General features: G+C 44.1%; 1 protein-coding gene across 1 annotated transcript in view; it reads left to right on the top strand.

The window, feature by feature from the left end:
* LOC144683321 (sodium- and chloride-dependent neutral and basic amino acid transporter B(0+)-like) overlaps positions 1 to 11,904 on the top strand; it is a 45,795-nt gene extending 33,891 nt beyond the window's left edge. Inside the window, exons 10-14 of the mRNA XM_078546258.1 lie at positions 811 to 929; positions 6,669 to 6,768; positions 7,778 to 7,887; positions 7,993 to 8,163; positions 11,779 to 11,904. Coding sequence (XP_078402384.1) covers positions 811 to 929; positions 6,669 to 6,768; positions 7,778 to 7,887; positions 7,993 to 8,163; positions 11,779 to 11,904 — 626 coding nt within the window. The remainder of the gene's footprint in view (positions 1 to 810; positions 930 to 6,668; positions 6,769 to 7,777; positions 7,888 to 7,992; positions 8,164 to 11,778) is intronic.
* Positions 11,905 to 16,421: the final 4,517 nt, after the last annotated feature.

Genomic DNA, 16,421 nt, shown 5'->3' with positions numbered 1-16,421 from the left:
GTTATTTTTGGTAAGTAGAGCTCTTGTCCCTTTCATGTATTAACTGGTTCTGTATCATGTTAAATTCTATTTTGAACAGCTCCCATTGATTTTCTTTCCACCTACTCATTAACAGATTTGTCCAGTTTACTGCAGAGTCTCCATCTCATCCCATTGAAGGCAACCTTAACTAAATTTAGTATCTTTGAAAACTGTTTCACATTTCTCCTTTTCAAACACAATATTGGACTCAATATTATGATCACAATAAGATAAATATTTCACATGCCATTTAAGGGTTCACTAAATCTGGCTCATTAATCATTATTAAATCTAATATGGCTTGCCCCCTTATTGGTTTTAGGACATATTAGGCTGAATTTATGCGAGCTACCTGCGGGCGGGAACTTAGTCTCATTGACGCTGGTGACCTGGAGCTGCAATGCCCTACACTGAAAAATTTCTTGAACATTTGGCCTTCTCTCCACTATGACACAGCAGCACTAACCTCTTTGAGGAGCTCACTGTGAATTGTTTCAAGGCATGGCATGAGAATGGAAGCAATGAAGTTATCAATCTACCCCAGGGATAGATCATATGATTCTTGTGCTCCTGGTGCAAATACAAGTTAAACACAGAGCAGTGTTGTGGTGATATTGTGCTTCTTGTAAAGGGCTGACAGCCTAATTCAATCTCTCCAATGCTTCAGGAAGTGGACTCATAGTTAGAAGACACAATCCTCATCAACTCCTCTGCTCCATTGGTGTATTTTACTGGGTTGTAAAAATTACTAATTAATCACTGATCCCATTTACCTTTTTCTTTCATCAGAAATAGTTATAACGACGTTGCTGGACCAATTCCCCAATTATCTAAGATCGAAGCGCATTTATGTGACATCTATTGTTTGCTTGATACTTTTTCTCATGGGCCTTATATGTGTAACACAGGTATGTTGTCTTTTAATAGTGTGCATCGTTTCCACGTATAGTGCTGCTTATAACTCTATGTAATCTGAAATTTCACAGGATTCAGTGATTAGGAAGGATCTTGAATGATGGTCCTGTTTTTTCCAGCTATTTAGTATTATGCAGTGATGGTGTGGGAGTAACTGACTGAGCCTTCTCCTCTGCTGTTACTAAATACAAAGCCTGGAAACTCACCTTGGATACATCACTGTGAATCAAACTTACATAGGCCCAGATTTTCACCACAATGGAGAGCCTCTTTGTTGTGGCGAAAATGGTGGAAGAGCCCAGAAATCCGAAGTCCCACTCCGAACAAGGCACTTCCTATCTTTGCACAGGCAGGACTGGAGTTGGGCCAGGGTTCATGCATGTGCTGTTTATGGAGGCAGCTGGCCGTTTAAATCATCAGCTGCCTCCGCTGAATTGGGATTTTGGTAGGCCCAAAGTGCGAAACCCGGTGTGTGCAGATTAGACCAGGTACGAGCTGGTCTGAATTTGGTGGATTCATTTGGATAGCCAGGATACCCCTTTGGAGAGATAAGGGACCCCATTGAATATGATCCCGGGACACCTTTGGGTGTTTGATTGTGCGTAAAAAGTGCATAAACTTATTGGAGCTGTCAAAGAACTGTCAAAACTCAGTGGAACTGTCAAAACTCATTGGAACTGTCAAAGCTGTCAATGGATTTAACTCTGCTGGGTTTTAATTTTAAAAACAGCCTGGGGTTAAAAAAGATAAGTGCTTGACATCTCATTCTGTCTACTGGCTTAAGCCTTAGGGTTATCATTATAGGATTTGTGCTGCATGACTGATTTTACAGCCTAACATTATCACAGTGGCATGCCTGTTAAGTGAGCAGTTTGATTGACAGCCCCAACTGGTTATAGAATATGAATGTTTGTTTTCATAAGAGATTAGTTGAAGGAATTTCATGTATTGAATGTTTTTATCAATGAGAGTGTTTCTTTTTAATAACTGTTATCAACAGACATTTAACTTTATTTTATGTCAGCATGGCTCCTGTGGTTTACCCATGGTGGATACTAGGTGAGCTGGCATGGAAGGGGATAAGCCAAAGGGTGATGGGTGGGGGCATTTGTTGGCATGAGTGGACACTAAGTTGGCATATGGGCCTAAAAAGGGCCCTTGGGTTGTGGGGGGCATAAGGAATATGAAAGACCTTGGGGGATGGATCAAAGGCCATGGATTGGCATAGGGGGTATGAGGGACCATGGAGGTAGGCAGAGGTGCGTGGCTTGCCATAGGTGTTATGAGGGGCTATGGGGGGGTGGGTGGGGGGCATGAAGTGGCATAGGTTGGTATGGATGGGGCATGGGGAGTGTTTCGGGGTGGTGAGAGGGGTGAGGGCAGGAGGGCTGTCTTTTGTTTTGATCAGTTTTTTATTAAACTCAAATAAGTGCCAGAGCTCAGAGGCAGGCCTTCTGCCCAGCCCACCTCTACACCCAGCAGTCTCCGCACTCGTTCTGGAGGCAGTGGGCCCGACTTCCAGTCCAGCCTGCATACCCTCCCCTCCCACCCTGAATGAAAATCAGAATTGTGGGCGGCTATTTTTAAAGGTCAGGCTTGTAGAACTGGGAATTCTCCCAACTCTGCACATCTGACTAAGGAGTGAAAATCTGGGCCATGGTGTTCGTTTCAGATCACCAGAATATGTTGGAAACATTTTCTTTCTGTTTAGGGTTGCCCAAAGTTTCATTTCCCTCATTTGGAAACACTCTCAGTGATGAGTCAGAAGGTGGCAGTTCAAACTGAAACTGAGAATTGAAACGCATATTCTAGGCTGATACTTCAGCCCAGTAGCTGCGGGATTGCTACATTGTCATGGGTGCTGTCCTTTGCAGGAGATACTAAACTAAGAACTGTCTACCTGCTTGGGTGGAAGTTGAAAATTCCTTTAAAGCTTTTAATGAATTTTCCTGCAACACTGACACTAAAAGTTCATTTTATTGCTGAATGTGGAATTTTGCTGTATGGAAAGTCCTGCTAGATTTTCTCTAATAACCATGGTAACTGCACAAAATAAATTATTAGTGTCCAATTTCAAAACACTAGATAGTTTCGTTGAGGTGGATCAGAGCTATTATGCTTTGTGGTTATCATAAATCATAACTGATAATTTTGATAATTTCTGAGATTTTCCATGCCAACATTGGTCCTAATGGAGTGAAGGACCTTGTCTAGTAGCAGATGCAAATAATCTCGCTTGCTGATGAACGTGGGTGTAGATAATTAAAGCAGACAAATCAAAAGGTTATTTTTGCATTATATACCTGAAGAGATGGGCAACAAAACACTTGTTTAGAACTGTAGGAGACATGGACAGTAGTGGGTCAGAGAGAATCAGCCGAATCTTTGTTCTGGGGTTGCGGCCCCGCATCACATCGGCACCTGATGCCCGACCCAGTTTTTAATGAGCAGGCCAATTAGTGATCAGGATGTGAGCTCACCATCCAATTTAGGATGGCAGGCAGGTTCCTGAGGCTGGAGGGCCAATAAGATGTCCACCAGCACTGATGAATCGGCTGCCCTATCTTCAGAGGTAGATGCTGCCGATGTAGATAGGAGAGAGAGAGACTGCCCCTATAAATGGGGGTGCCGTCTGAAGATGTTTTATAAAATTTTAAATTCAAAACGGCCACAGCTGCCAGACTGTCACCCTTGTCAGTGCGGGGATGGGCGGCGATGGTGTGGCATGGCAAGGCAACACAGACTGAAGGAAGTACACAAGCACATGTCAGGAAGGGAGGCATGGTGAGGGAATTTGGAGGGTAAGGGGAACAGCTTGGAAAAGTTTGTCAAAAGTGAACATTCTTCCGCAGCTGAGACTGTTCAGCAGCAGTTCCATTGACATGCTTTGAGTCAGGTCATTTCTGGCCACTCAAGCAATGAAAAAGAATGAATGTGTCACCAAATGCTCCAGAACTTTTCAGCCACCCACCACCCCCCATCCCCCAGATGCGGACTGCAAATTAATGTGCATTTTAGGGGACAGCAGAACAATTGGCCGACTGGGCAAGTTGTAGAATCCCCTTGTGAAAGGTGGCCATGGTGCAGTCAATGGTGGAGGCGCTCAGAGCCCCTTGCAATGTCTTTATTAAGGTTTGGACCAATGTCCCTCATGGTTCAAGCTAACAGCTCAGCCTTGCAGTTCAGGTTAGGAGAATGCCTGCGCCTGAGCTGAGAGCACAGCATACGGTGCAATGGCCAAAGCTGCCGCCAATCAGTCGAGAGGGGTGGAGGTGAGTGGGGTTTCAGACAGCAATGAAGCGCACTACACACTAACTATCCAAGTAGTGGCCAGCATTCTCCTGGATGCGTGAAAGAGCCTTAAGACTTAACCAAGAGAGGTCCTTAGGACACATATGCTAACCAACGCGTCTCTCTCTTTGATCCTGCAGGAGGAGAACATCAGGAATATGGAGCCTGGAGATTTAGTGGTATGCTTCATGACTTACAGGGAGCAGAGAAGAAGGAGAAGAGAGCGACGGAGGCACCTGGCTCGCCAATGGGAAGAGCACCACCCTCAAAATGAAGGTGCAGCAGGGCCTTACGCATATGCAACTGAGTGTGCACAGAGAGCCATCACTTGTAGGTGCCTTGCTAGACCCAGGGTCTATAGATGGCATTTATCATTCCTGCAGATGACTTAGAACCAGTATCACTGAAGACTGCACATGTCTAGGGAACTGATTGGTCACATATGCCACCTGCTGCAGGATTTGACGCCATGGGGACATGGAGGACATCCACTGCCAGTGACCATTAAAGTGACCGCGGCACTCAATTTTTACGCCAGTGGTTCCTTCCAGGGCTCCACAGGTGACCTGTGCAGGATCTCGCAAGCCTCTACCCACAACTGCATCCAGGAGGTCATGGACCCCATCTTCACGAAGGCGCAGAACTTTGTGCATTTCAACCGGGATCAGAAAAGCCAGGAAGCAAGAGCGCTGGGATTTGTGGCAACCTCAGGTTTCCCACAGATGCAGGGTGTCATCGACGGCATTCACGTGGTGCTTAGATCTCCATGGTAACAAGCAGTCAACTAAGTCAACCACAAGGCCTTCCACTCGCTGAATATTCAGCTGGTGTGGGACCACCACAAACGCATCCTACAGGCCTGCACATGATGCCCATGGAACGTGCATGACTCCTACAGCCTTAGCTGAAGAATGCGCATGTCAAGGGAACTGGTCAGTCACATATGGCACTTGCTGCAAGATTTGGTGCCATGGGGACATGGAGGGCATCCACTGCCAGTGGCGGTGAAAGTGATGACGGCGCTCAATTTTTAGGCCATTGGCTCCTTCCAGGGCTCCACAGGTGACCTGTGCAGGATCTCGCAAGCCTCCAAGCACAAGTGCATCCAGGAGGTCACGGATGCCATCTTTGGGAAAGCACAGAACTTTGTGCATTTCAACCAGGACCAGGCAACCCGGGAAGCAAGAGTGCTGGTATTTACAGCAATCTCTGGTTTTCCACAGGTGCAGGGTGCCATCGACTGCACTCACATCCCTGACATCTTCCAGGGTCCACAGAGGCTGCAGGGTTGGCTCCTCAGACAGAGAACGTGGCTGATGAAGTCTGTGCGGCGGTCTCAGGCTGCAGCAGATAGACGATATACCAAGGCTCATGCTGCAGCCCGGATTTTGGTGGAGATAGGCATATTGAAAATGAGGTTCCGGTGCCTCGACAGGTCCGGTAGAACACTGCAATACAGTTCCCAGAGGGTGTCGCGCATCATCATAACTGGCTATGCGCTACATAACCTGTCATTGCAATGGGGGGGAGGACATGCTGAGGAGGAGATGGAAGAGCTGCACAACAAGGAGGACATTGAAGAGGATAAGGGTGATGAAGCCCTCGAAGGCAAGGATGCCGGCAATGAGGCCATCGCACTGGCCAGATAAGGCAGGTGCACTCGGGAGGCCCTCATAGCTGCAAGATTCATGGAGGATGATGCGTGATGCCGCGAGGGCAGTCCTGACATCCTCATCTTGCATCTGTGAACATTTGGTAGCACATATACCCTCAGTGCTCAGGGTCATGTCATGAAGACGCAACACAGGCCCTAATAGTCACCCTTGTTCAGAGGGTATTTTTAAGAGTCATTGCTGTGGGTCTGGGGTCACATGTTACCAGACCAGGTAAGGACAGCAGATTTCCTTCTCTAAAGGGCATGGGTTTTAATTCCAGATTTTTATTGGATTTAAATTTTACCATCTGCCGTGATGGGATTTGAACCCAGATCCCTGGAGCATTACTCTGGGCCTCTGGAATACTAGCTCAGTGGCAACACCACTATGCCACCGCCTCCCCTTAGTCCTACAGTATTACCTTATCAAGCCCTTTAATTGGCCTAATAGGCTTCTTTCTGCTTGTGGGCAGTTACCTATCACCACCTCCCAGCCCTGCCTGAATGAAAATGGCCCAGAGCTGGGATCGTGGCCAAGGACCAATACCCCAGCTAGTAGCAGGAAATTGCGGGTCTGCCCACCTCTGGTGTCTCCCCCACCCCACTTATGCAAACAAAAATTCTGTCCAATGTCTCAAAAACTTTAACAGTGCAGTCAACTTTGGGCTGGCTGGTTTGTGGTTGAGAAATGTGTTGCCTTTTCTTGTACAGAGAAATCTTATTTTGAATAACAGAATTTTATACTTCTCTCTTACAGGCTACTTTCTAATATTTCATTTCTTTTCAGGCTGGGATTTACTGGATCAATTTAATTGACCATTTCAGTGCTGGATGGGGAGTTCTTGTAGTTGCTATCATGGAATTCACTGGTCTAAGCTGGATCTACGGTAAGTGCCGCAGGAAAAGCACTGAAACAAAATAAAATAGTTTTTAAAAAATACTTCATCGGGTCCTTGTTTTTCAAAAGAAACATGACAAATTAATAGGGTGTGATGATATAGATTTCACCTTCAATGATGACTGAAAATTCAGGTCATCCCATTGCCTGTCAAATCTTTCCCCATTTAGATCCAAACACCATTATGAGATCGGCAGTGCCTTCTGCATCCTTTAATCCTTTCCCTTGTTGGGGTACAAGCTGGTTGTTGTTGGAGTAAATTTTGCTGTAGCCATTTTCACACTAATTGCTGATTGGAATGTTGTTCAGACGTTTTCACCCTGAGTTGTTTACCACCTGACTTGGTCAGTTACCACCTTCTCCAAACCCTCAAGCTAAGTGGAACAATAGGACAGGTTCTGCTTCAATGTGTTCCTGATGTTTGTTGGATCCATCTTCTATTGTTCAGCAGAGGACAGGGGACTTAATTTGATTGTCCATCCTCCCCCATTCTGATAATAGGCCTCTCCATCTCAGCACAGGTCTGAAACAGGAGCTTTTCTAGAGTGAGTTCTTCAGGATTTGTACAAATATTTGACTTTTACAGGTAATCAGGTTTGTGACAGGGAACAATTTACTCATTCTGTTTGAAATCCTGACACCATTTAGAGGACACCATTTAAAAATAAGGGGCCTCCCAGTCAAGACTGAGATCAAGAGAAATTTTTTCTTTCAGAGGGTCATTAGCCTTTGGAACTTTCTACCCCAGAGAGCGGTGGAGGCAGGGTCATTAAGTATTTTTAAGGCAGAGGTAGATAGATTATTGACTACCAAGGGAGTCAAAGGATATCGGTGGTAGGCAGAAATGTGGAGTTGAGGCCACAATCAGACCAACAAAGATCTTATTGAATGGCTGACTTCTGCTCCTGATTTGTATGTTCATATATTCTACGTAAACAAACTGCCCTGAAGTCTGGACAAACCAAGTAATTGTGTCTCTGCTTTCTTGCTGCTCACAGGCTTGAACAGATTCATCAAGGACATTGAGGTGATGATTGGGCAAAAGAAGTGGCTGTTCTGGCTGTGGTGGAAACTGTGTTGGATTTTTATCTCCCCGTTTTTGCTGGTGGTAAGGAGATGTTACATCTTCTAGTGATTTAAACTGAAAATAATCAAGCTGCAGATAGCCCCTCACTCTGTTTCTGATCTCATTTTGTGCAATCATTTCATTCAGGTAGTCTTAATCTGGTCCTTGATAACATTCGCTGTTCCAACGTATGGAGCTATTAATTACCCTGGCTGGGCAACAGCACTTGGCTGGTGTATGATAATCTTCTGTATTATATGGATCCCCATTGTAGCCATTGTGAAAATTGTCCAGGCTGGGGGTTCCAACTTATGGCAGGTAAGAAAACACTTTGATCTATTTTAAAAGCTAAGAGAATTTTCCATTTATTGAGGTGCAGATGTCAGAGCGGCATAATGGAAAGACAGCCTGAACTAAATTGTGCCTTGGTTACAACTTCTGAAGAGCATCTTCTAACATTTGCTCACTCATTTACTAACATGCACACTACCAACCAATGCTTTTGGTTAATGGAATTTAAAACTTAGCACCAATTTTGGACAATATTATTGTAGGCACACAAGCAATAGTTATTGGATTGAAGTTCTACCTGATTTCATCCTTGTAACCATCAGAAGTAACATTATTGCATCCTGTTAATCCCAAACAGTGTTCAAACTGACTGAGGCACTCTTTCATTTATATAGAGCCCCTCAGAACTTCACGATGTCCCAAAGCACTTTATTCCCATTGAAGTGTAGTCACTGCTGTAATGTAGAGAAACCTGACAGCCAATTTACACACAGCAAGTTTCCACAAACTGCAACAGGATAAATGAAGAAGTAATCCATTTTTAGTGACATTGGCCAGAACACCAGAAGGAATAGTTCCATGAGATCTTTTACATCCATGTGAGAGGGAACACAAGCGCTCCATTTAACACCCCATCAAAAAGACAGCAGTTTTGATAATGCCATGATCCTTCAATATTGTACTGAAATGAAAGCCTAGGTTATTTACCTGAGGTAGACTGAAGTTTGAACTCCTGACTTTCAGGCTCAGAGCTGATGGTGCTACCATTGAGTCATAGCTGATAGTTGCCACCAAGTCTTTTGACGCTTTAGACATAGTTCATATTCAGTAAATTCAGAAAGCATTTAAGTATATTAGTTGATCTCCCATAGTGTAGCATCTGGAGAGTCAAAATCAAGATCTGTCTTCAGATGATGAAAGGTTAGAGGGCAGGGAATAAATGGACCAGAACAAAAACATATGATTCAGCCTCCATTTTAAAGTCGTATATTCTGAATTTAATTTTACATAATTTTGATTTAATATTACTTAAGGTCCCATATTTATATTTATAACTCTTAGCGCAGTCACAAATGACACTCTAGTTGATTATGACATAGGTAAACAAGTAAAGAGGGCATTCAGTAGAGCGCATACCTCTGCCACATTGTTAACCTAACATTATTACAAGTATGCAGATTTTCTGAGGCTTTTCCCTGCCTGCATGATGCTCTGTAACTACAAAGCTGAAAAAAATATTTTTATTAAGAAATTCCATCTCGTTGAGGAGGCTTCAGGCTAATCCACATCCAACAACCTGCTCTGAAAACCCTGCTCATATTCTGACTGCTGTGGCAAATTCCACCACAGCAACTGAGGAAATCCACATTATTAAAGAGAAAGCCAATTTGCTTCATCTCCCAATGTTAATGGATCCTTTAAAAAAAATCCTTACCCTTCTCAACCTGTATGTAGCCTTGGACATGACTGACCATGAAATTCTGCTTTGGCGCCTGTACACTTTCATCCAGCTAGGTGGGACTGCACACCCCTGGTTCTATCCTTACCTGGCCTAGTCGCAACCAGAAAATTACTTGCAATGACTTATCTTTCTACTCCTGCATCATTGCCTTTGGTATCGCCACTCCCCCACCCACTATATAAAATCTACATGCTCATCCCACCCACCACTGAAAACACACAGCATTACTTTCCAAATGTATATGGACGATAGCCAGCTCAATGAACCTCCACCCCGTTTGATTCCTCTACTGTCTCTAAATTGCAAGATTGCTTGCCCTACATCAAGTACTAGGGGAGCAAAAATGTCCCACAACTAAATAGTGGGAAGACATATGCTATTGTCTTCGGTCCATGTCACAAATTCCATTCCCCTGTCACCGAATCCATCCACCACCCTGGCAACTGTCTGAGGATGAACCACAGTATGTACCCTTGAAGTTATATTTGGCTCTGAGATGAGTTTACTATCACATATCCAATCCATCACTAAGACTGTCTATTTCCACTTCTATAACATCACCTGACTCTGCCCTTGAAGGCAAATTCGATGGATCTTGGCCTTTCCATTCCTGACTCCACTCTGGGCATTTCTCTCATTGTTTGCCCCACCATTGTCAGCACAGCATTTGGCCACTTGGATACTGCTCTCTAGCATTCCCTCCCTAAACATCTCTTTTTTCAAAAAAAAACTCTTCAGACCAAGCTTTTGATCAGCTCTCCAAATCTCTCCCTTCCTGGCCCAGTGCCCATCTTCTATATGTCTTCTGTGGAATATTTTGAAACTTTTTTCTCAACATCAAAGATACAATGTAAATGGAAGTTGGTGTGATGAATGGGCAAGAGAGAGCGAGCTTTGTGGAGATAAGCAACAGCATGTCAACAGGCCTTTTGTTAACATACTAGAATAAATTGCAGTCTGTCTAGTAACAATAGTACATAAAAAACTGGCACAAGTCATTCAGCCCCTCAAGCCTGTTCTGCCATCCAGTTAGATCATGTCTGCTCTGTATTTCAACTCAATTTACCCTCCTAGGTTCCATTTACCTTAATACCCTTACCTAACGAACATCTATCGATCTTAGTTTTGAAATTTTCATTTGACACAGCCTGAACAGATTTTTGGGTGAGAGTATTACAGATTTCCACTGACCTTTTTTTTGTGAAGAACTGTTTCTTGATATCACCTATGAATGGCCTAGCTCTAATTTTTAGGTATGTCCACTTGTTCTGGACTCCCTTACCAGAAGAAATAGTTGTTCTCTGTCTACTGTATCCTATCCTTTAATCATCTTAAGCACATAGAAGTTGAAGAGGTGATTTAATCTATGTTGAGGAGAATGGAAGCCCAGTTTATGCAACCTGTCCTCATAATTTAACCTCTTTAGACCTATTATCAGTCCAATTAGGATCAAGAGGCAGGATTTTGCCCTTGGTGGGAGTGCTCAGCAGGGACAGGATGGGGTGGTCGGGAAACCAATGGCTGCCCGCAATTGGCTCCACACCGCGATTTCATACAGGCAGGGCCCACCCTGCGTGGATCGCGAGCAGCAGCGCTCAGCACTGCCTGTGTGGCTGGGGGGAAGAGGGCAAGCAGGCCTAACACACAGTTCGCGAATACGCAAGAAATAGCGTTTCAATCTTCCTGAGACATAGAGCTACCTCAGGGAGATTGAAGCGCGTAAAAGAAATAAAGAGAATAAAAATTTAATAAAACATGTCCCCTCATGTGACTGTCACATGTTCTGGGACATGTTTTTAATTCAAAAATAAAGTTTTTATTTAATGTTTCTTTGCTTTAGGAAACCTCATCCCACTCGTGGATGAGGTTACCTAACGCTTGGCCTTTTCGCCTGCCCGCCAACCGTTAGGTTGGACAGGCAGAGTAAATTTGAATTTAATTAGATTGTTAATGGCATTAATAGGCCTTTTAATTATCGTGGGCACGCAGCCGACTCCGGCGCACGCCAATGACATTGGGACACATGCCCAACGTCATCGTGTCATTTCACGCTTGGGCGTGTCGGGCACGCACTCACATGCCGACCATAATATTCTGCTCGAGGTTATTTTTCCAGCTCAGTGTTAATGATGACTAAAAATAAAACAGAAATTGTCAATAATGTAATTTTCTTTTCACAGAAAGTTGTTGCAGCCTCCAAGCCATCTCCAGACTGGGGTCCATACTTGAAACAACACAGAGAGGAAAGATACAACACTAATCATGATTCTTCACTAGCTAGTGTATCTGAAATGGAAAAACTTTAGGGGACATTTTCAGTTCAATTTATAAACATCAGCTTCAAAGTCAAAGACATTTAAAAGAAAATGTGTTGTTTTAAAATAACTGGAAATGTTTCTCCAGGCAAATCTTTCAAAACACAGGGGTAATTAAAAAAATGTTCTGGGGTTTTGCCAACATGTCCCAATTCCTGATAAATGGTCCGAGTATCCAATGGCAAATCATATGGAGCCATTTGGCAGAATTCCCATCGTGCACTCCCAGTGAGCAAGACTGTATGCTGGAAGCATACATTCATTAAATTACCCCTTTTTAGTTTTACTCAAAAACATTTTGTCTATAAAAATTCTTAAGGGGGAATGGGAAAATTTAAACAGTGACTATGACTCTGCTATTATGTCAGAGACATGTTCTGTGTGGAGTTGAGAAGGGTGGCATGGGGTAGTTGTGGGGGTGAAGTTAAGGACTAAAAGCCCACAAGCACAGGTTTCCCGAATGTCATGGGGCAGGAATTTCTCCCCGTCGGGGGCGCAGTTGAAGCACGGGCGCGCGGAGATGCGCTTCCGATTGGGGGCCGCCATTTTACATGGGTGGGCCAATTAAGGCCCACCCAACATGACGTCCGCACGGAAGCGCTATTCGCTGCCTGTGCAGGTGGGGGGGGAGTCCCTAAACCCGAGAGTGCGCTCTTTCGCGCATGCGCAAGAAAGAGTGCACTCATCTCCCTGAGGCTAAGTGCTGCCTCAGGGAGATCGCCTCTACTGTCAAAAATATTAAAAGTAGGAAAAAAAAATTCCCTGACATGTCCCCTCATGTGACACTGTCACATAAGTTGGGACATGTCCATAAATTTTTTTTAAAACTTTTAAGTAAATTTTTTAAAACCTACATGAAACCTCATCCCACCCATCGATGATGTTTCATGCTTTTTCTAATTCCCACCAGGGCTCCTGGCCTGCCCACCAACCTTAAGGTTGAACGGGCAGGTTCATTAATTAGTTTAATGACTCTGTCAATGGCCTCAATTGGCCATTGACAGGTCGGCGGGCACACAGCTGATTTTGCTGAGCCCCCGCCTACTTGAAAATTTAAATGGGGCGCGATGACGTCAGGAATTCCGCCCGATGTCACCGCGCATCATTTTACATGTTGGCGAGTGGGCCCCGCCCCCCGCTCGCCGACGGGAAAATCCTGCCCATGCAGTTTTTAACTACAAGACATCTTTATTTTTCTGTACACGCAGCTTGAGTGACAGGCTGAATGCCTGTTAGGTGGGAAAGCCTGCAGCACAAGATGGCAGCCATGCCAAGAGCCAGTAGAATTAGTGCAGGCATTAGGAGTGATCGTGAGGCAGGTGGTGGTCAAGGGAGGGGGTGGATTCCAAGTGTAGGAGGCAGGTCCAATTGCGGTGGAGGAGGGAGAGGTCAGACAGATCACAGTGTGGTTTACTGGTAAGTTTATTGACTCTGAGGAAATGCATCTACCCCTCCTGACCTACAAGCAGTGCCATGAAGGCGTTTGCTGAGGCCAAGGAAACCTATCCAAACCATTGTTAAAAATGGAATCACTGTTGAATTGAAGGCCCGTGGCCTCATTAAAATACCTAAATAGCCAACTCATCTTTAGAGCAGATAGGTCACCAACCCCTTGCCCCACCTCCATAGAAACTAGAAATGGACAGCCTCAAGTGGGCTCAGTTCCTATTTCAGACTTTAAACCCCACCTGAACCCCCAAACCCTCCCAATTGGGGATATAAAATTATCCCCTCTAATTTCAGCACTCTATAAGGGTTTAAAATTGTGTTTCTGTCTCAAATATTCATATTTCAAGATACAGGTGTATCTTACTTAACACTGATAATTCTTTGGGAGTGAAAGTACAAAATCTTCTACTGTAAATGTAAAAGGATTCACGCAATGGAGATAAATTCATCTGTTAAACTGCTGCGATCTCTTTTTTATGGAGCTGCTTAAGTGACAGCCTGTTTGGCTGAACAATAACTGTGATCTCCATCCCTGATTTTGCTTGCAATTCAATATTATTGCTCCAATATTACAATCCACTAGGGGTGCAACAAAGTCGACAAGTTAGGTGCATCCTCCTAGTCCTGGGAGTGACAGTGACTCGGTGACGGGGGAGCCATCCAATCCTGCAGAGTGACAGATGCCTGCCTGGCAGTGTATAAATGCTGTTTATGCAAGCAAGTTCAGGATGTGGGAAAGGACTAGAAACATAATGTTCCCCCAGACAGATTTTATATGTTTTTCCTCCTTTTTTCATAAATTGACTATGACTGGGTTGTTAAATATAGCCCTAATATATAATTAGGTTGATTTTACAAATGATCACCCCTAAGCTTCATAGGGTGCATACAAGCTGGGGATTCAGGTGCAAAGGTCAGCATAATTTTCCACCTATTAATATGAGCCTTGATCTCTGAGCCCAGATTCTCAGTATGAGAAGCATTGAGCCACGAGTCTCATTTTGTTTTATATCTGTGTTTTGATCAACTCCAGTGTGGAGCGTTACTGAGCTGAGGTCTTACCCTGAAAGCTCATTTGATTGTCTGCTTGTGTTCCCACAAGTTCTCTTTTTATCATAAATTACATGAAGGCCCCTTGCCGACCCAATGTTCCCCAAGTTAATTCCCCAAGTACTGGACAGTGTGTTGTTAACAAGTGATGGGACAGCAAGTGTGGGAGTTACTGCAGTACAGCTTTGAACTGTTCATTCAATGGACTGATAAATATAAATCCTATCACCACGATTATGTGGGTGGCCTTAATCTGTTCCGCTCGACAGGGAACTAACACGATTGGACGGACCTCGCGTTTCACACAATGGTGACTTCTACTCTCCAATTGATAAGATCTTTTTGGCATTCTGTCAGGCTGATTAGGTTAAAATTATTCTCATATGAATCAGAATATAAATTCTAAAGGGGTGTTTATATCTAAATGAAGTAAATTTTATTCATGTTTGCACATAAAGTGTTCCTTGTCCTTCTTCCAGGACTGGATCCTGGTAGAAAGTAGCTATTGTTAGATCTTTTTGAACTCCAAATGGTGCAGTTTACATTTGTATATTTAACAATGTGACTCATCTCATATTACTGGATAGAATTGTTCATTAATAGCCTGTAAATGTCAAAGGCAACTGATCGCAATTATTACATTAAAATTAAACAGAAGCGAAACACACCCCAAAAATACTTTGAAAAAGTGCCAAAAGTTCCCATGTAATGAAGACAACATTCAACTTTTTTTCAGTCATTATAAAGCAAATGGCCTAAATATAAATGGATGACTTCAGATAATTCCTAGAACCAGGAAATATCCAAGAATTCCTTGCCGTAGAAAGCGTGGTGGAACACCATCCCAATACAACAGGCAAATCCTGAGAAATAGAACCAATTTGCTTTTTTCAGTCACTGTAAAACAATGCAGTGGTGCTTTTTGTGTGGTAATATATCGAACCACAGTGACAATTCATCTGAAGGAATGACACAAAGGTTGAAATCAGGAAATATTCAAAATTGGAATGAGCTGCTCATGTATCTTACTCTGGGCAACTACGATATCTCTGCCAAATTATTTGATAACAGAAGGCAAAATAGACTACAGAAAATATAAGGCTATGGAGAGAGATCAGGGAAGTGAGATTGGTCTAGATTTCTTTACCATAGAGCCAGTACTAACAAGATGGGCCGCATGGCCACCAATTGAGTTATAAACTTCCACAGAGATGACAGTTGGTAACAACATTGCTCATAGTGGTTCCCAAGATATACCATTAGAGTGAGGCTCAATTAAAGCAGAAACACTGGCATAGACCTGTTGGGCTAAATGGCCTGTTTCTGCATTGTATTCTATGTAACCAAATTTCTTTTTAAAATTAAACTAAATTCAATTTCTGGACACCGTTGGAGCCGGCCACAATATCCTCTTTCCCCTGCTCTGGCCGCAGGAGGCCCAGTAGTGTCACCGCTCTGGCTTGGGAGGCAGAGGTGGTCAGGGTCAATGCTGCACAGAAGAGGTTTCACAATCCAGTCCAGAAAGCGGATGAATAATCTCATCCATGCCACCACTCTATAATCTCACGCTCACAAGGCCATCATATATTCATCTCACTCACTGCCAGCATCACCACCCATTCTCTCTCTCACACCCTTACATCTCCATCTGCCTCATCTCCCCTAGAGACTGCCTCCTCAGTCCTCACTCGCTTGAGGTCACTTGAACAGATGAACATGTGTTCCCACACTTACCCTGGGATACCCCCCTTCCCCAGTACAGCCCTCACACTGCAGCCTCTTCCCTTGCCTGAGACCACTTCTCCCTCTTCCCCAAGCAAGCCTGAGTCCTGCCCGTGAGCCCCCCTAAAAGTGATGTGCCACCTGCGAAGCCTGGTGCTGATGATCATGAGTACTGCCCGAAGCAAGGTAGGCAAACAAACCTCAAAGTCCTGAGTGAAGTGCAGCTCACCAAGTGCATGTCGCTTATGTTCAGTTGTGAAACACGGCTCGGTTGATCCAACTTGGGG

Source organism: Cetorhinus maximus, chromosome 8 (assembly GCF_964194155.1).
Source record: "Cetorhinus maximus chromosome 8, sCetMax3.hap1.1, whole genome shotgun sequence".
Taxonomy (NCBI): Eukaryota; Metazoa; Chordata; class Chondrichthyes; order Lamniformes; family Cetorhinidae; genus Cetorhinus; species Cetorhinus maximus.
The sequence above is the reverse complement of the archived record's forward strand: the minus strand, read 5'-3'. Positions and strand labels throughout refer to the sequence as shown.